This window comes from Pseudopipra pipra, chromosome 13 (assembly GCF_036250125.1).
Source record: "Pseudopipra pipra isolate bDixPip1 chromosome 13, bDixPip1.hap1, whole genome shotgun sequence".
Taxonomy (NCBI): domain Eukaryota; kingdom Metazoa; phylum Chordata; class Aves; order Passeriformes; family Pipridae; genus Pseudopipra; species Pseudopipra pipra.
Genome location: NC_087561.1, coordinates 19,290,169 through 19,316,410, shown reverse-complemented (window position 1 = coordinate 19,316,410; position 26,242 = coordinate 19,290,169). Strand labels below are relative to the sequence as shown.

General features: G+C 39.0%; 1 protein-coding gene across 3 annotated transcripts in view; it reads left to right on the top strand.

Annotated features, from left to right (window-relative positions):
* The window catches only part of ATRX (ATRX chromatin remodeler), a 77,141-nt gene that overhangs the window by 7,915 nt on the left and 42,984 nt on the right, over nucleotides 1-26,242 (top strand). The window contains exons 2-10 of one of the 3 annotated variants that reach the window (XM_064670237.1): nucleotides 2,834-2,946; nucleotides 5,791-5,846; nucleotides 7,180-7,232; nucleotides 8,734-8,858; nucleotides 10,064-10,183; nucleotides 13,604-13,713; nucleotides 15,836-15,903; nucleotides 16,801-19,703; nucleotides 23,324-23,399. In XM_064670237.1, coding sequence (XP_064526307.1) covers nucleotides 2,834-2,946; nucleotides 5,791-5,846; nucleotides 7,180-7,232; nucleotides 8,734-8,858; nucleotides 10,064-10,183; nucleotides 13,604-13,713; nucleotides 15,836-15,903; nucleotides 16,801-19,703; nucleotides 23,324-23,399 — 3,624 coding nt within the window. Of the gene's footprint in view, nucleotides 1-2,833; nucleotides 2,947-5,790; nucleotides 5,847-7,179; nucleotides 7,233-8,733; nucleotides 8,859-10,063; nucleotides 10,184-13,603; nucleotides 13,714-15,835; nucleotides 15,904-16,800; nucleotides 19,704-23,323; nucleotides 23,400-26,242 lie in introns of those variants that run through there. The other 2 variants (XM_064670238.1, XM_064670239.1) reach the window with 2 other exon arrangements.

Sequence of the window (26,242 nt, the reverse complement as noted above, 5' to 3'; positions counted from 1 at the left end):
TAAATATTTGTGGGCTCATTTAGCCTTAGAGGTGATTTGCCTACTATGGACCTTTTTGTTATCCTGTTAAAGGCCAGGCATTTATAGTTTGATTGTACAGCTTGGTCGGAATGTGGGTGAGAAATGGTATTCTCACAAGATAGTTTCCCAAGGTCACAAATCAGGTTCATGGCCAAGCCAATAATAGCAGGGCACCTTCCCTTTCAGTCCTGTTTTAATTAGGCTGAGCAGTGTTGAAATAGCTCCGGAGTGATGGTGAAGCCGTCTGCTTAGTGCACTCAAGTCTGAGAACAATAGTGAGTTGTTCCATGTCGAGGAGCCTGCTTGCCTCAGTAGTGCTTCTGACATGCTTCTACATTTTTGGGTTTTTATGTTCTTCTAAAAAATACACATTTATAGGTTGTGATCAGTTTAATAGTGAATGGGTCTGTATTGCAACGAATAAGGATTTTGCAGTAGAAGCTTTAAAAAAGATAGATTATTATTCTCAAGTATAAATACATGACATATAAATCACTTTTGTACAAAACCGAGTACAGCATTGCCCTAAATTAACATTTCTCTCTGGTAAAGTATAGTAAGTGTAACACCTTTTCTTAGGTTTGACCTGGTGTTCCTTAATACAGCCTTATAGTACAAAATGATGATTAATCAAGAGGAAAAGCAAGCTAAGAAGACTTTTTAGTATTAATTTATATATTTTCTTTTTTAGTTGTTTGTCTGCAAGAACATTTTGCTCTGAAAATGATAATTTTAGTCTAGTTAGGGTAAGAGTTAATAAATGATAGTAGATAATGTTCCAAGTGTTAGTCACGAAGACACGTGCCTACTATACTGAGTTTGTTTTGTATTGAGAACAATAATACTAAACTCATCTGTAGTTCTCATTTTCTTTCTGAAATGCTGTTACCAAAACAAGTTATTTATAAACTAAATGAACAGAATTCCACATGTGGCCCCTTTTTTTGGTTTTTACTACCAAAAATGTACTTTCTTTTGGCCTTTCTAAACATGCGTTATTTCTTCAGACCATCTGGAGTGGATATAAAATCTCTTTATATGCTTTTACTATCAAATAATTTTGAACAGCCCTAGTTTTTTTTTTTTAACTTAATGTGAGTAAATTGTCATTAAATCTCCTTTCTAAAGGAGAGCATGCAAGCTGTTAAAACTGCAGTGTGTCGTTATCATCCTCCATAATGTTTTCCAAGTATGCCCTCCATCCATGAGAAAAAGGGAAGCCCAGATTTAGGGACTGGCAGTTGTGTAGCAGCATGAGTCCAATAATTAGAGGGAAAGACTTTTGGACAGCTTGAGAGGAAAATGTTAAGATTACACTTGAGAGTTAACCAGCTTTCTTACACTCTTTCAAAGTCACTTGAGTGATTGATGGCACATATGTAGTCTTGAAAGAAGAGTGCCCTTCGCTCATGCAGAGGATCTTTGTATCACAAGGTGCTGTTTTGTTTTATTTTGAGTACTTCAGAAGATTTAAAGGAATTTAATGTTATTTTTTTAAATGGATGTTTTATGCTGTTTTATTTGTGGTTCTTTTCATTGGTTAAAATAGTCATTTGCATTGATGTGATGATACCCTTTCACTCATTGTTCACCTGCACGTCCTTCTTATACAACGGGATTTTTTTAGCAATAACAGTTAAAATTGAAAGAAGCTAATAAATTCATGTGTTCAGAGAAACAGTAGAGATGGTAAAGGTGAGTGGGTTGAGGTCCTGCTAAATACAAGTTTCTATGACCTGTAAAGCAGGGACAGAAAATGTTATTTCTTCCTGCTCTTAGAAGAGTGTGTTGGAATGAATGGGCTCCCTTCTGCAGGGGCAGGGCAGGGCAGCAGCTGGAGGAGCCTGTGGAGCAGCTGATAAGGCAGGATGAGTCAGCCAGCCCTCCTGGCAGGTTCCAGAGCACCAGAGTGGGCACACAGCTGAGGGGAACTTCTCTGCAGGGCTCCCAAAGCCCTTGGCCTCAGCACCTGCAGCTGGAGGAGTCTTGTCTCAGGGAACTGCAGAAGCTCTGGGAGGAGGAGATGTGGAACAGAGCACGGGCAGTGTGAGGGAACAGCATGAACAGCACGTGGGTTCTGGGGCGGTGCCTCCTGAAGGAAAGCTGGGGATCGGGGTTCCCTGCAGGGGGCATGGACACACCAGGCTGGCAACTCCTGGGCTCTGGCAGTGCCAAGGGAAGGTTCCAGTGTCTTCTATAAATGAATTACCAGTTCTCATCCAGACAGATCGAGGGACGGTCTGGTCCTGCGGGGTTGTTTTTTGACAAAATGAACACGTGACTCAGCAGGTTTATGGACATGGTTGGTTTTTAAGAAAAGTTTGGCACGAGCGTGTTCATCTGCCACACTCAACACACCTGCTTTGTTCAGAGGCTGTAGGTGGAACTGCTGTCACTTCTAGTGTTTTATATCCCCAAAGGTTACATTTTTGGTAATAAAATCAAGATTTTATTGTTTTTACCTGTCTAGTCTCTGACAAAGTAGAATCTTAAATTAATTTTTCTCTGTCTTCATGGCATAGCAGCATTACCACTTAGATTTTCTTGAATTCTGTCAGTAATTGTAAACAGTAAAAATGACTTAAAATAGAATTGTTATTATTGACAAAGTCCTTAGTGCTTTTTTGTCAAATACCACTTTGCTCAGGTTTTAAAAAAATTGTGTGTGTTTTATTTACTTTGACAAATGTTTAAATCTCTTGTAGGTGTGTATTAATCGAGATGAAACATAATTTCTTTCAAGTTTTTTCAATTTCTTTCAAATTAGAGTGAGCTGTGTAAGTAATTTGAAGTGTTACTTGTATTTTAACAGTGAAAGCAAGTTGAACACATTGGTACAGAAACTACATGACTTCTTGGCTCACTCATCAGAAGAATCTGAGGACGCAAACTCTCCTCCAGCATTATCTAAAAACAAAAGCACAGGTAAAAACACATCTTATGGGTTTTTTTTTACTTTCAGTGTATATATGATTCTCAAGTCAACTAACTTGCTGTTGTTATTTCAATTTATCACACTTCACTGGGGCAATTATACAAAGTCCTAATGTGATTTATGTGGTGATATCTTAATAAATACACAACAGACCTTTGATGCAATATTTATTTCAGTTCTGAATCTTTCTAAATGTGAAAAAAAAAATCTAGCCTTCTGGTTAGATTTACCTTGTATGAAACACGAGATGGCAAACACACATGTATTTGCTGTGCTAGGAATTCCTTGTTCAGTGTTCCTGAATTTATAAATGCAGTATCTTGGTTCTTCTGCTGAAGTAAAGCTTTTGCAGTCCTTGTAGTTGTGGAAGAAGTTCTGAAGCTTATGCTTTCATAGGTATTTGAAAAAGGTTTCTACATGTAATCTGGAAACATTTGAAAAGGAAATAAGATTTCTGAAAAACCTTGAGCCCTGCACGAGGTGAGAATTGGTTATTAGAATTTTTACGTACAAGTTAGGAATAGGTAACGAATTTTAAACACTGTTTTGATTACAGTGATTAAAAGTGAAATAATTTCGTATCAGTACTGAATAAAATCTGTTTCCAAATTTAACTGGTTAAACTGTTTCTTAGTTTAACTTGGATCTGATACAGGTGCAAAACCTTTCAGTCTCTACTGTTTAATGAGCTAAAAGTTGTGCTGAAGCGGTGGAGTCCAGGAGAATGAGAGTGTGCTGGCTGTGTTATGGAGTTTATTTTCAAACTCCTGTTGTCCTAAGTAATATCTTCCATGGGTTTTCTGGCATGCTGTTTTTGTCTTTTAATGATTTGTTTTGAGAGAGTCTGCTGCCTGTGGCGCTCACCAGCATCAAACTGAACTGCTAACGTAGGAAAAAGAAATGACTCCTGTGATACCTCAGCAGAATAGTAAAATAAACTGTGGTGTAGACACATCTCAAAGTGAAATTTTGCTGAGGAGCACACTGGGAAAAAGAAATCTTTTCCTTTATCCTGTGTAGTTAAAAGGTAGAATTTGGTTCCTTGCTGTAAAATACAGATTGTCTTTGAAATGGGTACACTTGCAAATTCATAGCAGGCCTGTGTCAGTGTTGGTTTTGAGATCTAAAAGAACATATTGAAGTAGAAAAGTCAGGATTAAACACTTAAATATTAGGAAATGTCAGAATTAACTGTGCAAATTTCCTTCCCCTCCCAATGTTCTGTGGATGATGACGACGTCTTTAGCAACTGTGCTTGCTTTTTTTGTAATGCACAGGATGCTTGTTACAAACTCAAGTTATGGATGTGATTGGGGCCAAATCAGGTTTATATAGTAGTGGATCTTGGATTGTTCCAGCATGTGGGAGATATGTGAATTATTGGGTACTGTATTGTGAGGAGGGAGATGATGGTGAAGGTTAAGTATGGCTTAGGAGAGTTGGAACATGTCCCTGCCACACACAGAGGTCAATTAAAATAGGAAGCAGTACTTGATTTTCCAGCCTTACTGATGTTTCAGTCTCCCCTCTGCACTGGCACTGGATGTGTCCCCCCTGTGCCCTGCACGGTGCCAGGGGCAGTCCCTGGGCTGCTCCAGTGTCCAGTCCAGCCCCTGCCCTGGGAAGCAGGGAGCAGGAGCAGGGGGTCAGCACTGGGAGCTGGGAGGGGATGGTGCAGCCACTCCCTGGTTCTGTGGGAATGGAGAGGGAGCAGCATGTGAGTACCAGGTCCAAGTGCAGAGTCTGCAGGGATTGGAGCTGCCAGAGCAAAGAAAGCTCTGCCAAGATGTACAAACTGGTATTTTCCATGGATTCATCACTTGGCCAAATTGATCAAGAGTAGAAGGTGGGCAGCATATGATCTCCAGAAGGTGTGTCACCCTCCTTCCAAATCTCAGTTTTTTTCCTCAGAATACAGAAATACCTGTAATATTCTAGAGAAGAAATTTTGGGTATTTAAAAGAGCCAAAAACATCTGCTTCCATTTTTTTATTCCCTCCTTCACATGCAGAGATGACTGGATAATTTTTGCTGCAATTTACTGAAACAGTTCAGCCCAGGTCAAATAGCCAGCATTGAATTCTCTAATCAAAGTGATTTGATTATTTTAAAGTGTAGAAGAAAATTGTTCGGTTTTCCCAAAACTGAAGTTTAAGTTGCAGTGCTAGTAGTCTTATGCTAAAATCACAAATAATCCTGATATTTACAGGATAATCCAGGATTGTAATTATACTTCCTCCTCTGTAGTGCATCTGTTAAAATCCTGCTGTTCCTGACCCTTTGGAGCATCTTCTTCCGAGTATCATTGAGTCACTGAACTTGAAACATTCCCTTCCATTGCCAGGACTGGTGGATGGGAACAGGTGCTAATAGGTTGCAGGTGTTTAGGCTTTATATTCCACAGTTCCTGAGACAGAGAAATGGGAATTCACAGTCATATCCTATATCAGATGGGTTTTTTGTCTGTGGTTTTGTGATCCCGGATTTAATACTTTATTTCTAATGTCAAGACATGTAAGAGAAAAAATTTGAAGTAACTGCTTAGAGATTAACAAAAATACACTAATGTATTATTTCCATTGCTTCAGGATTTCTGCACCAAGGGGAAGGCTGTTCCTCAGCCTGTCTGGGGCTGAACTGAAAAGGATTCCTAGGTTATTTCTGTAGAACTTATGCCATATAGTGGAACGTGTTTCATTGTGCAACAGTTGGTCTCTGAAAGTCACACAGTCATCTTTATTCAGGCTGGTGAAACATTAACAATGTGATGTGCAGTGTGAAGAACTTCTAATGTTTCTTGCAGTTCAGTGGATTCCCTTAATTTCTCTCCATAGGTAAAAGTAGAGAACCTAAAGGAAGTCCAGCTTCAATGGAGAACAATAGAGATGAGGTAGGAATAAAAGCACTTTTGAATTCTAGTTGCATGTCTAGTGCAGAATGGCTGAGTTCACTATGTTGCTTTTACAATAAATACTTAAAAAATCCTGTCAGAACCACCCAGTAAATGTCATCATGTCTGTTGAATAGAAACATTAGCTGTAAAATATATAAAAATAAATGTAAAATTAAATTTTATATTTTGAATTAAACTCACTTTGATTTAGGCACGTGCAAGCAATTGTTTCTGTCCTCCTCCCCTTTTATTTCTAAATTACTGAAATACATGAATTTATTTGGGCAACTTCATTGTCTTTGTGGTGCACAATAATTCCTGAGAACAATGTCTCTTAACAGTCTCTAACAGAGAGTTAGGCTTTGCTTACCTGAGGTGTGCAGTTGCATTTTTGTTAAGAAATAAGTGCTGTTAACTGATTCATATTGAGCATATTGCAAAGTGAGGTTTTCTTTATAAAGAAATTTGGTTAATATTGTTTTATCCTTATTCTGTTCTTTGGATTATAGGTTACCAGGCTCTTACTATTTTTGGTTTAAAAGAATTGGTCTCTATTTACACTTACACTGTGATACTCAGATAACAGTAGGTACTTAGTTATCCTTTGAGGCAAATATGCTTCCTTTTTTAAAAGAGAAAGAAATATGGGCATGCAGGATCTATATTAAACATGAGCAGATTTCTTCTGTGTGATGTGTTATGCACATTAAAGAAATTTTTCATGTAGTATATGTTACTACTAACTATTCTTCTGCTGGAAACATTCTGCTTGACAGCACCTTAATATGTAGAGAACACAAGTGTCAGAGTCCTGCCTTAGTTTGCCTTTGCTGCTGTAAATTCAGGTGTTTTAAGCTGCCCAGACCTGGTTATGATATGAGTGCAAAAACCTCTGAAAACTCAGTTTTCCTGTAAAGGCAGCCAGTGCTTTCTGGCACATGAGCCAGGTAACAAGTGTCAGTGTTGTGCTGGCAGTTCTGGGGGCACACTGGGCACAGTGCCCAGGGCCAGCCTTGCAGAACCCTCTGGGAGGGGGTGTTGGAAAAGGCCGTGGTTTCTTTGTGAAGAGCATCCACAGGTGCATCCACAGGAAGCTGCTTCCTTCTGATCTGAAACTCCATAGATTTGGTTTAACTGAACTGGCATGGCTGTTGAAATTGTCTGTCACTTGTTAATGCTTTTCCTGCTGCTTTTTTTAATTTTTTTTTTTTTTTTAATAAAAGCATTGGTAACTTCTGAGATGTGTTCTAGTTAAAGCAAGAAACTGGTTTTGTTGACAGGTCCCTTGGATACAAATGTGTTGACCTTTACATTTTTTTCTTGTTTTTAGGGCAGTAGTTCTTCAGAAAGAACCAAATCCTTAGGATTATCCCGTTCCAAAAGGTTGGTTTGGAAGATAAAAACAAATAAATTACTTTTTGGTATGTGAAACTATAGAAAAGTCGATGCACTATGCCAAATATTTTTGGTATACACCAGTGTAAATCCATAAAGTTAGCAGAGTGCTGGTAAAACAAATGCTTCATAATACACTTAAAATTCAAACCGTTTCTCAGGGTCAAAGGTAAAGATCATAAAGCCTGATTTTTATAAACAAAGACAAGATTATCCCGTTTATACAAGAGTTCCTTTACTCTGGCTATTTCTACATGTAGGATTCTTCCAAAAATGTAAATTGGGTTGTATGGAAAAAAGGGCTTTGTGTACCTTACTGCTGGGAGGCTGTAGCATCCAACTGTGCTGCTGAGTTGTCCTGTGCAGGATCTGCCATTCCCTGTATCCCTGCTTAATCCTTTTACCCTCTTTGATTTACAAAGTCTGGAGTTAACTGTTTACCATCCCTCTGAACCTACAGGAGACACAGGTTGGTTGTGTCCCAGACTTGCTCTAGTCCAGCTCCTCATCTGCTCTCGACTGATGCTTGTTCGAGTTCTGTCATTCATGATTTTTCATGCACAGTTTCACCAGCTGCCTTAGTACTGCTCTTTAAAAGTCTGTATCTCTTTTCACTCTCCTTTGTATCCAAGTTGGTTTATTCTGTCATGTCTGCTGGCCTTAATGTTCTTCAATCTTTGGCTTTGATTTCTCTCTCCCTCATCTTCTGAATACAGTGTCCTGCTGAACTCTTTTTCATTTATATTAGTTTTAGTCCTGTTTTTTTTGCATCCTGTCTTATCACTAAAGGTATTTTCACTTATACATGTAACATACTGTTCCTGATACAAAACCAGTGTCCTGCAGTAGTTTGTGTATTGCCTTCAGACTACTGAAAATTATGCTCCATATTCAGTATTTTCTTCTCCCTGTCCTGACGTAGTAAATTAATTAATTTTTGTGGATTCAGTTAGAAATTATGTTTGTGTGGAATTCTGGCAGCTGTTCCTTTTATTCAACAGTCAGTTTTTTCATTTCTCTCCACATTTCATTTATTTCCTTGCAAACATCTCTTCAACCAAGCTACTTTTTGTAATTTGTTAATATCTGTGTGCTCTCTTTGTGCTGCCTGTTAAACCTGGAATGATGGATAAAATTTCTGAGTAGACATTCACTTGAGTTTCATTTAGGGTTTTTTTGGTAGAAGTGTGACTTCCTTAAAAACACATCAAACCTTGATTTTACAAAAAAATACAGCAAGCCTGTGAAACAAAATATTTTATTAGTATATATTTTTATTTCACATAGAGGGGAGAATTCCTGTTCCTAACAACAAAATTAACCTACAATTTATATATAGTAATAACTTGGAGTATCCCACCTCATAAAGTCCTAAATGAATTTAGAAAACATAGTTTTCCCCAGTTAATATCATGTTTGCAAAGCTCTAGGCTTGCCTGAATTGCAGTGTGTACTATTTGTCAGAGCATGTTTTTTTCTGTCTCTGCAGGAAACCTACAGTTGTAACAAAATACGTTGGGTCAGATGAGGAACAAATTGTAGATGAAACTGTAAATGAAGATGTTTCAAATGAGAACTCAGAGAACGATGTAGATATGCAAAGCTTGCCTAAAGGTAGGTCGTGTCTTTTTTCACTTCTGAATTCAGGAAATTAGCCAAGGTGATGAGGCAGCACAACTAGTGGACTGGAATGCACATGTGTGAAATGGCTGGCTGGGGTGCTGCTGGCCTGGACACCCAGGCTGTGAGCACAGCCAGCACAGAGGAGCCCCAGCACCTCTGCCTTGGCACCTGGTGCAGCTCAGCCCAGGGGCTCCATGTCCAGTGCCTGCAGCCACCTCTGTAAAACCATCACACACAGGGAAAGAATGCTTCCCTTGTTTTGTACAAGTCTCAAGCTCTGTCACCTGGTGGTCTTATTCTACAGTTCTCTCTGAGGTTATTTATTAGCAATTAGATCAACAAAAGCAAAACTAACTCTGGGAGGGAAGTGTCGTTATTTGATGTATTTTTAAGCACCTTTTAGGAACAGTTAATTCTATAAGCTTTACATCCCTCTGCTCTTAACTACAGTGTGAGTTTGTTTATCTCCTCCATTTCTTACCTAGGGAAGTTACAGGAAAAATTGCTGCTGTTTACTGCATGAGCAGCAGTATTTAGAGCAGTCACTTCAAAATGATTTTTTTCAGAGTATGAGATGATTTTCAGTGTCCTCACAACAAAAGTATAAAAACTGGGCTCTTAAGTAGGAAAGATGTGCTTTTTCATTCCCATGATTTTGACTAGTACTCTTCATTGAAATGAAAATGTGAATTTCTGAATTTTGTTAAAGACAAAGCAGTTTTTATTGTATTGCTTTTTCATTTATTTCATGCTGAAATAAATGCAGGCGAGGGAAACTGGATAGAAGGGGGCCAAGAGAGAAATGCATAGTTACTGTAGAGGTTTTGAGGGGTTTGAGTGATGTAACCCAGGTCCTTTATTTGTAGCATTGCACTACAAATCCCTGTCCACACCCCCAGCAGTGTGACAGTCCTGTCCTGCACGTGCCACATCAGGGCAGAGGGGGCACAATTTGCTCCTCAGCCCATCCAGTCTTTGACTTTTGTCCTACAGCTGCAACACTTTGAAGTGTGTGGTGGTTTGTTTTTGGTTGGTTTGTTTTGTTTTTTTTTTTTTTCTGTGAACAGCTGTGCATTCAAAACTTTGTTGAGTTTTAGTCAACAGATTGCACTTTTTTGTTGGCTTTATTTAAACAGAACTTTTGCACTTCATTTGGATGTGTAATGGTTTCCAATTTCTAAATAAAATTATTCTAGGTACAGTGGTTGTACAGCCTGAGCCAGTGCTGAATGAAGACAAAGATGATTTTAAAGGGCCTGAATTTAGAAGCAGAAATACCGTTAAAATGAAACCTGAAGCTCCCAAAAAGCGTGGAGGTAAATACAACTTAAAACATCTATTAAAACGGGTTTAAATTGTTGCTTACGACCACATTTGGTACATCTAAAAATTGTTCATATTTCTGATAAATTATCCTAAAAATACCTCCACTCTTCTGGCTTTTTGTTCATTAAGGATGCTAACTGACAGAAATTAGCCTCCATTGCTGCCCCTGCAATGCAGCAGTGAAAGCTAAGATTAGTTCCCATTATACTCCTTATTTTCTGTAGGTATAGGATGCATCATTAGGTACAGTTGCTTGGTTGCAATCAGGTGTTACAGGTATTCCTTTTTTAAGGAATTACGTTGTAACAGTGTTGATACAGGAATGTTCACTTCTTAAGAAAGCAACCATGTGGGACATGTATAGGCAGATGATCCATCAGTGAGCTGAGAAAAATCCAAAACCCTCAAACAATTCAAAGACTTCTGTTTTGTTTTTAAATTGTGAGAAATTCCCTACCAGTGGGCCCTTCTAAGGATTATCTTTGAAAAACTGCTGTGTCAGCTGCTTTTCCATAGCTACTGCTAAAATTGAGAAGTTAGGTAGATTATAGCAGTAACAGAAATCAATTTCTCGTATTTCATTCCAAAAATTAAAGGAGAGGGAGGATTATTTATAAAGTAGCCAATAAGAAGGCAGATATTTTTATTAACACTACTGGCAGTATCTTAATTCACATACCTACAGCAGTACCTAGGATATTCATATAAACAGATCTTGTACACACTCTTCATTCTTCCCATTATATCATTTGAGATACTTACTCTCTTTTAGAGTCTTACTGTAATTTATTAAGTGCTATTTCTCCATTTGTGGTGGAAGGGGAGTAAAATGTGACTGTGTGGAAATGTGCTTGTGCATACACATGGGCTCATGCATGATGTTAATCACATTTTGAGCGTTGATGTTTTCTCTGAATAATCCCTTTCTTAATCTTTGGAAGTTGGTTCTGTTTATTCATGCAAGATGTCCTGTGCAGCATTTAGGAATGCTTTTCCCATTTGTGCTTATGACATTTGCAAATGGTCCAACAGAACTCTTCAAGGGTGCAGTGTTGAGAAGATAGGACTCTTCTGCTTGAGCTTTGTGGCCTGTGTCTGCATCCCCAGGACAGTTTGTATGACCTGCCCTTCCAACTTTTTTTCTCTGTCCCCAGGGAATTTATAGGCTTTCCTTTGAGTATCTGGGCTGGTTACTCATGTACTGTGCCTGACATGGGGTAATAGTTTTGGAAGGGACATGAAGAGTTTAAGCCTTACCTTTGTCCAGGGCGAGCTCAGCTCTGTTAACGTCTCTGCTGATAGTATTTGGTTTTAGAGCTCTCCAGGATGTGTGTTAAACTCCAGTCAGCTTCCAGGGAAATGGAACAGGTACTGCCTACTCCTTGTGTTGACCCCATTTCCAGAGCAGGAAAGGTAGCCAGGTGAGGGATGTGACTCCAGTCAGCCTCAAGAGCAGGATTAGGGAATATATCAAACCAGTTTGTCAAACTTTGTCAGCTTTTTGCATGAAGTGGCACTGAACTGTGTCTTGATGCCTGACTGAGGTGCCCTGAGCACGTACAGAGCAGGTAAATGTGTAGTCCCTGAGATCCTGAATTGTCTGCACAGTGCAGGTAAATAATAACGATAAAATAAAAAATGCCAGTCCGTCTTGTTCATTGTGGGGTGCATCTTTGCACTTTTATTAGGAATTATATGTACTGTTTATATTAGAAATAGTGGTAGTAATAGAAGTCTTGCCTTTCTAGCAACCAGATGCTCTCATCTGAGACTGCTGAGAGTCATTGTGTCATTATTTTCAAGTGTTGTGTCTGCAGAATGGTTATGGTTGTATTTTTGCTAATAAACTCTGGTAGGAATGTTTTAAAGTAAGTATTTTCTCAGTATTAATGAATGAGTAGTAGTTGAATTTCTTTAGGTCATCATCATTTGTAGCAGTAACATGGCTTACAAAGGTTTGCCTCATAAATCTCTCTTTCTGGTGCCAACTGGCAGATCTTAGGAAGGAGGCCGTGGTGCTTCCCCGTAGCTGTAGAAAAGAGGGAAGTGGCTCAGGATTTGGCAGGGAATGGCCTGTTGTCCCTGGGCTGGCTGTGGTGTGTGACAGACCTGGCTTGGGTTCCGTGCTGCGGAACATGGGATTGCTTTCCCAGGAGTGCGATACGACGGATGCCTTTATTCAAGGTCGCCAGCGGTGTCTGAAACCAGTGTTTGAGCTGGTTTTGAGGTGGTGAGAGGGCTTTGTGAGTGCCCAGGCTCTGCAGACATGCAGTCATGTATTCAGAATTTCCCTGAGTTGTGAGGGTGTATCAGCTGTTCTCACTGGCCCCTGAGCCATCTAAGATGGTGCTTCAGCAGCAGGTTGCTGGTAGCTTGCATTGTGTCTTGAGAATGTTCATTCAGTTCCTTAACATTGTGGTGGTGGTGCTTCTGTGGCAGTGATTATTTGAAAACTAGAAAAAAATACGGAGTCTGTACTCAGATTGTAACCACTGAGTGAAACCATTTGAGTTAATTTCCTTGTTCCACTTACTGAACATGGCAGCAAAGGACAAGTCACAGTTGAGTGATCCCATATCAAACCTCTATCTGCTTGATCCCAGATTAGGATTTTGAAAGTGTATGAGCTTTCACAAATGATTTTCCTTTTTTGCTGATGAAAACAGAAAGGTCTCACAGTATTAACTAGTTGGTTTAACAGCCTGGCATGGAGTGAACCTGCCAAGCCCACGTTCACCCCCTTCAAAGTGAATTTGGGGGGTTGGCAGTAAAGAAATGTTTTCTTGACCAAATATAGGTATAGCAGCAGGGTGGTCCACAAACTGAGAGCAATCAGCAAGATGGGGAGTACATGTGTATTATAGCAAAATTGTAGTTTCAGAAAAACCCAAACAGCAAAAACCGCCATCAAGAAGGGAACAAAAGGTGAGAAAAGATTTTTCAGGCACTATTAAAAGGATTTTGTGCATCTTCTGTAATAGTTTTCTGTATTCTTCTTTGAGAAACTAAACTGTGTGTGAAAGAAAATATAATATAAACATGCATTTGCTAAACAAAGATTAAATTGGGAACATTGTCCAGAATATCAGGACTGCTCTGGAAGAGTTTTATTGATGACTCTTATTTAGGTGTGTTCTCATGAGGTGACCAGTTAGCCCAAATTGAATCTCTCAAAGGAAAAGAATTGTATCTTCACCCCAAGTGGAGCATAGAAATTAGAGGGAAATTCTTTCAGTCTTTAAATGACAAGTGGTTACAGAAAGATCTCTAGTGCTGGGCGGTAAAGAAATAAAGGCCTAAAACCTGACAGGCCGAAATATTGTAAGAAAATTAAATAGGTATATATAGATTTCTTAAAAAAAAAAAAAAAAAGAAAACAATTAATGTGTGGTTTATAATCCTCTCTATAGAGGAAGGACTACATGGAATTGTAAGCTGTACAGCTTGTGGGCAACAGGTGAACCATTTTCAAAAGGATTCAATCTACAGACATCCTACACTGAAAGTTCTTATTTGTAAGGTATGTGGTAAACAGTTCTACTGTTTGTTTTTGTTTGAAATGTCATATTAGTTGATTTGGCTGGGATTTTTGTGGGAGTAGTTCTTTTTTTTAGTCATTAGCTGTTACAGTTAAGGAAAGTAAAAGCGGGGGGGGAAAGCAAATATACTTACAAATTTATGTTCCTGTTTTCTTATACCTCAGTTAAACTCATTGTGGTTTATGTGGAATTTAGTTTTATAGCTTTAAGGCTGTAATAGTAGTGAATTTTTAATGTTAAATGATCTGTCTGAAGTTTCTGCCTACTCATAATGTATTGTAAGAGCAGACTCAAGTCTGGATGTCCTGGTAAAGTGTTCTGTGTAAAATAATATTGGAATAAGGAGCAGAAAAGTAGCTTCAGAGCCATCTCGGTTTCTGCAGCTCGTGGATTGTTTTAATTTATGGCAGCTTTGAAATAATGATCTAAACCTAACCTAAACCCAGATCTGGGTCTTCAGCTGCCTGCTTTCCTGATGGCTTCAGAGAGGCCCTGAGTTGCCTGCAATGGAAAGAGGGGGGCAACAGGGCAGGAAGGAAACATCCCTGCCCCTGCTGTGGAGACCTCTGTTAATTTTCAGAGATATGGAGATATCTCTTGCATGTCTCTACAGCCTATAGATGCTGTATTTGTAAAGGTGTTGCCAAAGGTAGAGAGATACAGAGAGATACTCTGTTAGAGTGCACATGTAGCATTCCTGTTCCCTTCCCTCCTCCTTCTCCCCAGTTCCTGACTAATGTTCCATGTTCAGCTGACAGACTGTCACAGGCGTGCCCATGTAGTCTGATGTTCTGCCTCTTCTCTGTATTCTGACTTGTTTCTTTTATCAAATATGCTTTACAATAATCAGCTCACACGATGACTGTCCTCCATCTCCACTGGAGTCCCAGCTCTTGTTCTAGGCTTGAAAATCCTCAGCAGGTGGCTGCAGCTGTCTGTGTTCCTGCCATGCACAAGAGACCTGGGTCATTTTTTTAACTTCTTTAGGGTGTTGGGTTCAACAGCAGCCCTTGACTGGGGGCTCTGCTACATGAATTGCATCCAGGACTTTTTCCTTTAAATTTTCTGTCGCTGCTTAGTGGAACATGGCCTTAAGTTAATGTGGGAGTGAGGAGTGGAAGTCCCTGATCTCCATACTCCAGGTCTTCCGTTGCTTTCTGTGCCTAGTTCTGCCCTTATTTTTCTCCTGCTTAGGTCAACAGCCCCAGACCTGAGAAGCTGTTTTCCTTCAACTATGAATGTTCCATCAAATGTCTAAATATCAGACGTTACTGGGGTTTTTTGTTGGTTTTGATTGTTTGGATAGTTTAGTTGAACAGATACATAAATCTATTCCATGTAAAGGGGCATCATCATGTTAAATTCATGTGCTGAATCCTCTTCTGGATTCTGAATTCACTGATCTGCTGGGTAAAAGGACAGTATGTAGCTAATAGTTTGTATTAATGCCTGTTCAAAGTAGAACTGCAAGTCTGGGAGAACCTTTTTCACTAGCAACTGGAAAAAAATGACATCACACCTTTCAAATTTGGTGTAAAGAGTTCAGAAACTGAAGCCATTGCTACTTCTAGCTGAGGTTTTTTTTCTTACCATTACCAAATTTTCAATAAAGATACTTAGTTTGTACCTGGCAATTGAATACTTGGGTGTTAACATCAGGATAATTGCTGAAGACCTTTTTATGTAAAGCTTTATGGCATCAGATGCTAACATAAGGAGCATACATCTGAAAACTGTAATTTATGCAGGATTAATTGTGCTGGGGAGGATGTGGTATTGATTTATGTAGGAAATAGATGGAAAAAAACTTAGAGATTTGAAGAGAAATATTCAGCTGGTGTTCTAAATACGCAGTTACACAGCAATCAAACACAAACCTGTTTAATTTTCAAATAAACCTTGAGCCATCTAAATAAGAAGTCACATTTTGGGACCTGTTGTATCCGTGGTAGATTTTTTTTTTTAGATTAACACAAATGTAAAAGGCTTAGAATGCTGAAGACCTTGCAGCTGCTGCCTTTACTGGCAAGCTTTGGAAATCAAATGGATCTCTGAAGCCTTGTTGGGATTTAATAGAGAATTCCTTGTCCTGTCTCTTTCCAGACTTGCTACAAGTATTACATGAGCGATGACATCAGCCGGGATTCCGACGGGATGGACGAACAGTGCAGGTGAGGGGCCAGGAGTGCAAACACACCCACAGCCCTTCTGGCCTGGGCAGCTTTATTTGTCAGTCAGCTTATTATTGCTAGAGATAAGACCAGTACATAAGAGCTTAAGAGCTTAATCAACAATTATTTCTCACCAAGAAATACTCAACCCCAGCGTTTTCCTATCTATTTGATTGTTATTTAAGTAATTAATAGGAAAACATTTTATAAATGAATCCAATAGCAAACACTTTTAGACATCACATTTCTAACTAAATAGCATGCCCATTAATTGAGTATTGACCCATAATGCCCATTAACCTTACAAACACTTTAAAGGTGGGGATAGAATCTGACATGCTAAACCTTGTGAGTCACAGAAACTTATTTCTACAGATGCATTTCCCACTTTTGAAATACTAAAGTATTTCTCTGTCCTTAGGTCAAATATCTAAATGCGTAATTCTGTCAAAATTGTGCAGTCTGTGATGCTTATGAGCTTTCTTGTCCACCACTTTTCAGGTCATATGTGCCTGCAGTAGTAATATATCAGTTAAGGCTAGAAAGACTTAAGACAATTGCTTCTGATGTAAAATAAATCACTCCACTCCCTCCTCTCTCCAAATTTTCAGAAGAAACAGGGAAAATAAAATTTAATTAGTTTTTTCTTTTCTTTAAAATCAGTGCTGAAGTTGTGTTTGAAACTTACTGACCATTTCAGCCTTGTGAACTTTTAATCTAATACATGAATTTTCTGATTTTCCAGTTCTCAGCTGAGTGCTTTTCAGATGTGCTTTTAAAAATGGCTTCCATAAACGGATCTGTTTATCACCTGAATTTTTAAATATGTCAGCTTAAGAGTTTGCCACTGTGTTGGTCTGGAGACAAACCTCTTCCATTCCTCGTGTCTCGTTTCAGGTGGTGTGCTGAAGGTGGAAATTTGATTTGCTGTGACTTTTGCCATAACGCCTTCTGTAAAAAGTGCATTTTGCGCAACCTGGGTCGAAAGGAGCTCTCGACTATCCTGGATGAAAATAACCAGTGGCACTGCTATATTTGCCATCCAGAGCCTTTATTGGACTTGGTCACTGCATGTGACAGTGTCTTTGAAAATTTAGAACAGTTACTTCAACAAAACAAAAAAAAGATCAAAGTTGAAAGTGAAAAAAGTAAAATATATGACCATACAGTCAAGTTTTCTCCAAAGAGAAATAGTGCAAACTGTAATGGTGAAGAAAAAAAACTAGATAATTCATATTCAGGTTCACTAACATATTCTTATAAAGCACTAATGGTGCCAAAAGACTTGCTTAAGAAAACAAAAAAGCTGGTTGAAACTACAGCAAATCTCAATTCTAGCTTTGTAAGCTTTTTGAAAAACGCTGCAGAAAATGTAGAAATAAGCCCAACTGTGCAACTGTGTCAGCTGAAGGCTTTTAAATCTGTGCTGAGTGACATGAAAAAAGCTCATCTGGCACTAGAAGAAGGTCTGAACCTGGAGATTCAAGCATTGAATGTTAAAATCAAAGATAAAAATACCAAAGAGAAAAAAACTGAGGTTAGATCTGAAAAAAATGAGGTGAAAAAAGATGAAGGAAAGGAACATGTGGCATTAAAAGAGGATGACACTGTACAGACGCCGAAAAAGGTTGTATCAGAACAGCCTGACAGTGAGCCCATGGATCAAAGTGTTCCAACAGTGGAACAGACTGATAACAAACCTACTTCTGGGGAAGAGAAAAAGTCTGGCAGAAATGAAGAACCTCAGTATGAACCGAACAGTACAGAGGCTTTGGACATGGATATAGTGTCCATTCCCTCATCTGTTCCTGAAGACATTTTTGAGACTCTAGAGTCTGCTATGGAGATTCAGATGCCATCAGATGAGCAGGAGAGTGGAAACACAGGAACAGATCATGAGACTCTAAATTCAAATACAAAATCGAACGCTCCTGTGAAAGATGCCAAAGGTAGTACCAAGTTAAAATCATCGGCTAAAGGAACAAAAGAATTGGTTGTAAAATTGACTCCTGTTTCCCTCTCAGAGGTTACAGTTAAAGCTGAAGATCGAGACAACAGTTTAGAAAAGGAAAATAAAGGTGTTGATGCAAAGCCTAGAGCAGAAAACTGTGACCCTGTGAAACAAAATCACAGTGCTGGCAGCGAACCCTCCACGGAGAACGAGGCCGTGCCTGTCGAGGAGTCCGATCTCCGGCGGTCGCCGCGCGTGAAAACCACCCCCCTGCGGCGCCCCACGGACATGAGCCCTCTGACATCCAACTCGGAGGAGGACAGCAACGACGTGGGCGGTGAGAAGCACAAGGGAAAACCAGCCAAACAGCCACGGAGGAAAAACGACAAGAGAAACCCTTCTGACAGTGCTGCTGATGGCCCCAGCCCTGATAACCTTTCCGAAGCCAAGAAGCCATATGTTTTGGATCAGAGCTCGGATTCTGATGAGATGCCAGCTGTTCTTAAAGAGGCAGGAATGATGAGTCGCAGTTCCTCAGACATTGACAGCAATAGTGAAGCACCAGCAAATGATCAGAAGACTTCAGATTTTCAGAAGAATCAGCCAGTAAAGGATGAAAATGGAAAACGAAAACGAAAAAGTTCCAGTTCTGGTTCAGATTTAGATGCTAAAAGAGGCAAATCAGCTAAAAACGCCGCCGCTGCTAAAAAGAAGCGACAAAACTATTCAGATTCTTCAAACTATGATTCTGAGTTAGAAAAAGAGATAAAAATGTTAAGTAAAATTGAGGCTGCCAAAAAGCCTAAGAAAAAATATTCACGAAAAGAGGATAGTTACGATTCCTCTGAAGAAGAGCAGAGGAAGAAAGTAAGCAGTAAAAGAAAGGTAAATCGGAAGAAAAAGAAAGGTAAGTCTTCTGAAGATGATGATGATGTTGAAAAGTCTTCCCCAGAGAAGGAAATGAACCATTCTTCTAAAGATAAAAAAGTGGGTAAGAGGTTGTCTGCTAAGGAGAAGATAAACAGGGACTCAAAAGAAAAATCCACAAAGGGAAAACATGATGAGTGTTCTGATGTTGAGAAGTCTTCACTGGAGAGAGAGGAAAGTTCTCCTGAAGGTAACAAAAACAAGGATTTGAAAAAGAAAAAGGCACAAGAAGATTCTTCTTCAGAGAGTACTGAGAAATCTGCAAAGAAAGAGCACAAGTTTGAGTCTTCAAAGGACAGACTCAAGAACAAGAAAGGGTCAGAAAACAAAGCGAAGAAATCTGAAAAATTGAAAAAGAAAAGTTTCAAGAAAGAGCAAGATGATTCCTCATCTGATGGTGAGAAGTCCTCTCCAGAGAAAGGAAGTTGCAATTCTTCTGAAAACGACAAAATTAAAAAGGAACCTGTATTTACAGAAAAGAGAAATTTGAGAGAGAGAGTAGCTAAAAGAGTACACATTGATTTATCCTCTGATACTGAGAAATCTCCCCAAAAAGAGGAGAGTTCTTCTGATGATGCCGTGCAGCGTAAAAAACGAACTGAAACTAAAGAAAAGAAAAAAATAACTCACAAAAAGAAAATTTCCAAAAAGGAACAGAATGATTCATCTTCTTCTGATGAGGAGTCTTATGAAGACAGTAAGAAAAAGACTAAAAGAGGGTCAATGAAAGAAAGTAAAAGGAGTAACTTAAAAAAGAAAGTGTCAAAAAAGAAAGTGGATGTCACTTCCTCTTCCTCATCTGATAAGGAAGAAAATGATGAGCAGAATTCCAGTGGCGATGGAAGCAGCGACGAGCAGAAGATCAGGCCAGTGACTGAGAGCTTGATGCTGTCTGCTGGTGCAGGATTCTGTCAGTCATCAGGTGTGCAAAAGGTGTTCATGTACACCTATTATTAATATATTAATAGAGGAATTCTGTAAGGTTCGGGTAACATTTAATAATCCAGAAGTGAAAAATATTCGTCAGTTGGTAATTACACAATTAAATATTTGTAGGCAGTTAGGTTTTCTGATACTGGTTTGGAAGCACCTGTTTTAAAGTTCCTTTTCAACCCAAACTATCTTGTGATTCTAAAATTACATTACTTCAGTTTGTGCAGCTTGACCCTTGAGGATGTCACTGTAAATGGAGAGGCTTGAGAAGCTGCAGTCTGTAGTTGCAGTAGGTATTGCTTTGGAGCTCAGCTTTCCAAAGCCCAGTCCTTGCTTTGCCTGCCAGGGACTGCTCTAGCAGAAGCTGGATTAAAGGAGTAGATAACCCAGGGAACTCATGTTTGTCACCTCCTGGTTATGCACTGGAGATGACTCTGGAGACCTTTGGCATTGCAGGACACGTTTAAGAATCAGGATGATTTTTGTGCCTCACAAGAGCCATGTAGCCTTAGAAGAGCTGGTGTCACTTACAGAAATCTGTCATTGCTTACTGTTTTCATAGTAGGTTTAGAGTAATAATTATTTTTCTTGCCAAGGCAAAATTACTTTGTTAGTGTCCTGAAGATTTGGTAAATTTAGAAAATTCAGAACTGCTGTGTTCCAATACGTAGTTTTAAAGAACTTAAGAAAGCAGTTTTCACATTACACAGACAGTAGACATGTTTTTAATAAATGAATTTTCAACTAGGAAAAATATTTCCTGTTTTAATTAGCATGACAGATAAACTGTTCAGTTTCTTTTTCTTCTAGTTATGTTTCACAGAACTTTCTGTACATGACTTTAACTGTTGGCTCAGATACAGTTGTTTGCAAAGCTGCAGCTAAACTAAAAGGGAATAAAACTACAATATGTTTATGAAGATACAAGGGGGAATGGCTTCCAACTGAGGGTAGGTTTAGAACAGATATTGGGAAGAAATTCTTTCGTATGAGGTTGGTGAGGCCCTGGCACAGGTTGCCCAGAGAAGCTGTGGCTGCCCCATCCCTGGAAGTGTCCAAGGCCAGGTTGGACAGGGCTTGGAGCAACCTGGGCTAGTGGAAGGTGTCCCTGAGCTTAAAGGTCCCTTCCAACCCAAACCATTCCGGGATTCCATGATTCTGTGGTAAGACAGCAGAAGGGACACAGCTATATTTTGACTTTTCAATAAAATACTTGTAGGCAGATACTAGGTACAAGATGAAATGATTGTTATTTGTAACATCTTAAACAAAAAGCCTCACCCCTAAAAAACCCTGAAACCATCGGATTTTGAATTGGACATTAATGTTCCCCCTTCCTCCTACCAGCTTGATGGTGACCCACTTCTTCCTGAAGTTTTCCTGCAGTTCAGTTTCAGGAGAGAGTTGTTCATCTTTGCAGATGTAAAAAGGCTGCTTTTCTGAGTGCTGTGCTGCTTTAGATTTAGAACCCAAGCAAAGTTTGGTTAATGGTGTTTTGCATTATCCTTGAGTAGCAATTGGAAAATAAGTTTCTTGTTCTGTGTTTGACACAGCCCTGTGATGTTTGTTTTTCAAGGCCTTCCGATGAAGTAAGTTTAGTTGTGTCTCTGCACATAGTACTGGGACTTTTAGGGTTTTACCTGAGTGCTGCCTTATCAATGTTTTCCCCAGTGATGCCACTGCTGGGGGAGATTGCAAATAATGAATAGTTTACATAGTAATGAACTGGCTTTTTGTGTGTGGTAACTGCCATGGCTGTTAAAACTCTCCCAGAGACAGACAATTGATGGTACTCTGAGAGTCTCAGCATCACTGAATCATCGAAGAAAAATACCTTAAAAATGGGATTGCTTGTGTACAGTTTGTGTTCACAGACTTGGTATTGAAATGGCTGAGGGGGAAAAGGTTGGTTGTAATATATCAGAAGGTCTCTGAGGCAGTGGAAGCAATTGTTTAACTTGCAAGTCACAAGTGGAAGGGTTGGATAATTATTGGAGAGAAGGGTAACAGTGTACAAATTGGAAAAATGAGATGGTGATGTGGGATGATTGGCAGTAGAGTTAGACAGAGAGAAATGGGTTGGTTTAGAATGGAGAGAGAATGCTAAAAATGGGAAGTCTAAATTGCTGCCTGCAAATCACCTAATGGGCAGTTTCAGGGAAGGCTGAGCTGAACGTGTGCTGAGAGGATGAGGCAGTGGGTACAGGATTTAGCAAAGAAAACTGATAGAGGTACTAGCAAAAGTATTTTATACACTGACCATGATCAAAGCTTGACAGTTGTCCAGTTCTGGAATCCCTGTCCTTGGAAATGCTCAAAACTTGATTGCCCAAGGCCCTGAAAAAACTGATCTTATTTGGGAGTTAGCTTTGCTTTTAGGAGGGAATTGGAGTAAGTCATGTCCAGAGGTCTTTTCCAGCCTGAGTTTGATTTTATGAAATCCTGCCTATGTTAGATTATTTTAAGAGGAGACATGTGTTGGCTTAATAAGTGAATTAATAAAGGAATCTCTTCTGTTTGTGAACAAGCTGCATAGATCGATCATCGAATGAGACTTAGAATCTGTTTTTTTCACCAGGATGCTTTTACCTAAGTGAGGTACGTCCTGGGATCACCTCTTAGACAGTCCTGTCAGATGGCATCTGGGTAATGCTGTTTCCAGGACAGGTGTACCTTAAAACAACTTGGAGTAGCTTCTCACAGCCTGGTTTTAGTCCAGTCCACACAGGTGGCAAATAAGCAGTAGAGGTTATAAATGGAGGGATCTCAGCTAGTTAGGATTGTGAGGTTTCTTTTCCTTAGCTTAATTTTACTACCTAACAGATTTGTCTGACTTATATACAAGTCAGAAGAGCAAGAGAAAAGCAAGGGTAGAGGCCTGAGAGTGCGCTAGAAATAATTTGGATTCCTCTGTGTCCAGCCAGGAGAGTGCAGAGGAGCTTTAAGGCGGGTGCCATCCTGGGCTGCTCTTTGTTCCGTGTCCCGCACTGTTGGTTTTCGTGTCCTTTCCATATGAGACAGTGCCATGTAGTGCAGCTGAGTTTGGATATTTACAGTTAGGATAGCACGTGGAATTCTCAAAACATAACTCTTTACACACACACATGTACTCTGAAAGCAAATGTAGATAAGGATTAGTGTTCTGCAGTGCTTCCTCATGGCAGCAGGGCAGCTCATAGGCTTGGCAAGCAATCCTGTAATGGATTCCTGCTGCCTTTTCAATTTACCCAAACTCAGTAGTGGAGATTCTGATAGAGCAAATAACTTCTTGGGAAACTTAATTTCTGGCTCCTGGGAGGAGTATTCAGGTTTTGGTGTAAAAAACCCAATTCACGGTGTGTAACAAGGCAAGAATTGCAAGCTGTGTGTAGTAGCGAGCATAATGTGGATAAAAGTGCTGCTTGAAAAACTAGATACTTTATTAATAAAAATACTTATTTTTATATGTCAAGGTAGGTAACTGATAGAAAAGTGGTATTACCAAGCTATTTTTAATGGGGATTGTTGGTGGAGATGTAGTCCATGCTCTCTAGTGTTCATTGTGCTGTCATGTATCGTTCATTGCTGGGTTTCCTTGTGCTGAGTGTTTCCTGCCTGGTTGTTTTTCAGGAGATGAGGGAGAGGCTCTATCAAGGACTATTCCAATGGAGGAGGAGGAAGATGATGATGACGACCCTGAGAATAGGTATGATACCCTCCGTAAGGACTTAAACTCGATTATAACACACCCTAGGCGTGGGCGCAAGGCGGCGCAACGGAAGAGCAAGCAGGTTGTAAAAACCACGGCTGCCTGCCTGGTACAGACTCGCTCACGGGCCTCCCGCAAGCCTGAACACGGGGCCAGAAAACAGAGGCCAAAGCCCAGAAATGCAAAGCAAGCCTTTAGGAGCCTTAGTTAACACACCTTGCGTAGGGCGTGTTATAAACGCTCCGCAGCACTGGCCGGGCTGTGTTCCTGTTGGAAGTGTGGGCTTTGTGACAAGTGTTTCTTTCAGGCAGGTAAAAAGCTACTTCTGATAAATGTGAATTTCAGCTAGTTCTTTGAATAGAAGGTGACAGTTTGCATCTGTGCAATATGCAGTGCTGCAATATTTTCAGAATTAATTTGGTTATTACTGTTACTTAATATGCTTTTTTAATTGAAATGCCTTTTCCCAATAAAGAGAAAACACAAATGTGGGGAAAACAGTATTAGATATTTTCAGATAATGTTAATTGTCAGTAATGAATTAACTCAGTTAATTCAGCTGAGTTCTAATCCACTAAAGAGTACCTGAAGTGACTAATGTGACAATTAAGGCCCTGATTCTACAAGCACTGTGCATAGGCTCCACTGGTATCAAAGAGACTAACTATCCACATATATTTTAAGTCTTTGCATAGATATTTTCAGAATTGTGGCTTATATGTACTGCTTCACTTTCAAATTCAATAAAAGTGAACCTCTGTAAGATACAGTTAGTTAAGACATGTCATGTTTTGCCAGAATCATTGTAGCTATCAAAATTAGCCTGGCTAGAAATGTAAAAGCTTTGTTTGCTCATGAGTAAATGCACAACATGAAGCATTGCTCAGTTCCGAGCCACAGGTTCTTTTTGGAAGTTATTGTAGTTAGACTGAAGAGTTGTTCAGCAAAGTTTTATATAGTATTTCAGAAACTGAGTTTAATTTTTGGCCATATAGCATGTGTGGGACCAGCTTTGCACAGTTGCTGATGGAGTCTTTTTCTGCTTCTGAGCCTTAATAGTTTAGAATATGGAATCTTTGTTTCACAGAGTATGTTTTGATATGTGGCTAAAGTAAATTTTAAAAACACTGTTTTATATCCTTTACGGACCTCAGTTTGGCATCAAAATGCTGCTGCTGAATTAGTTCTTGCTTGTTTTCAGTCATGAAATTTAATCAAGTAATTCAACTTTTAAAGAAAGACGCTTTTTAGGGACTTGACAGCACAGGGTCATAAGCAGAACATTTAAACTTTGGTAATATCAAGATTTTTTTTAAACTATACTTTAATTTCAGTCCTGTTTTGATTATTTTTTTCACTTTTTTTCTTTTTTTCTTTTTTTTTTTTTGGTGAGTTTCTGGTTGATAATTAAACTGAGACACTTTTGTCAGAAGTTCAGTATTTCTCATACAAATGTTTTTGACAGATCTTAATTATTAGTTTAAGAGCTATATTGGGAAAAGAATTAATTGCTAACAACTCAGTAATATAAATTTGGGCTTTAAAAATCACTTTCTGTACTTTGTTTTTAAGCTGCCTCTTTGTTAAGATTTTCTTTAGGGGATATTTTGAATATATATTCATGAGATGGAGAGGTATTTTGTCAATAAACAGTGTTGTCAACCTTCAGACATGTTAACTGGTAACTGCAGTCTGATTTTACATTAATCATGTGTTGTACTTGGCACTAGAATCAGAGATATAAAATGTAAAAAGATGGAACAAATTTCAAGAAGTTAAAAACTTGTTCTTCTGTTTACTCAACACAAAGTGTTTAAGTAGTTTACCTACTGATTCAGAGAAGTTGCCTATTTTCTTCCAGGCCAAAGAGGGTACCTAGTACCTGCTGGGTGTTTGTAGTGTGGGAACTCTCCTGTTTGCAAGTCTCTAGTTTAGATGTTCTGTTATTTGCATACCTGGGGATGTGCATGACATGAATATTAATAGTCTTGAAATCATTTTTGCCAAAATGCAATATCCAAGTGGGTCATACTATGCCATATAGTGCTGTATGCTTTCATCTTCTGTTGTGTAACTATTATTGGTCCTTCTGATCTTTTAAATGGTACTGTTTGATATGTTTGCAGTAGTTCTGTTTATTAAGAAGTAATTAGTGTATTTAATGCAGAATGCCTTTAAGTATTTGATGGTTACAATAAATTTTTGTAAAACATTTTTCTTGTCCAAGCATTTAATTTAATACAACTCTTGACAGCTTGAAAATCAGCCTCTTCCAACAAAGACAGCACAGTATTTAGAACAAGATGTTTGGCAGTTTTCACTCATTTTTTAGACATGTATGACATTTCATCCAAGTATTAATCTCTAAAAATCTATTTGAAAGGGTTCTGAATTTTCTAGTAATACCCCAAAGGCCCATTTAATTCAGTAGTGCTGTAGCTGGAATTGTGGTGGCTTTTATTAGCCATATACAAACCTCCTCCCCCGCCCAAGGGCTTGTTTTGGGCATTATTTCTACCTCTAATTCATAGGTATTTATGAACTCTGCCTGTGAGTTGATATGATCTAATTGGTAATAATACATCCTGATAACGGACTAAAATTTAAAATCATGACTTTTTAAGGAAAATGCTTTTTACAGTGGCAGCATTGTCTCACCAAGATTTTAAATGAGTCTGTTGTATTGGCACTCTAAAATTCATGAGCAAGAATGGTGCAAATTCCCACGTGGACTTAACTCCACATCATGAGAGGCTTGCACCTACTCTTCCAGTTTTGCTGCAATGTCTGAAGGATAATTTAAAGTAGTCCTACAGTGTAACTAAGCAACCCCTGAGTAA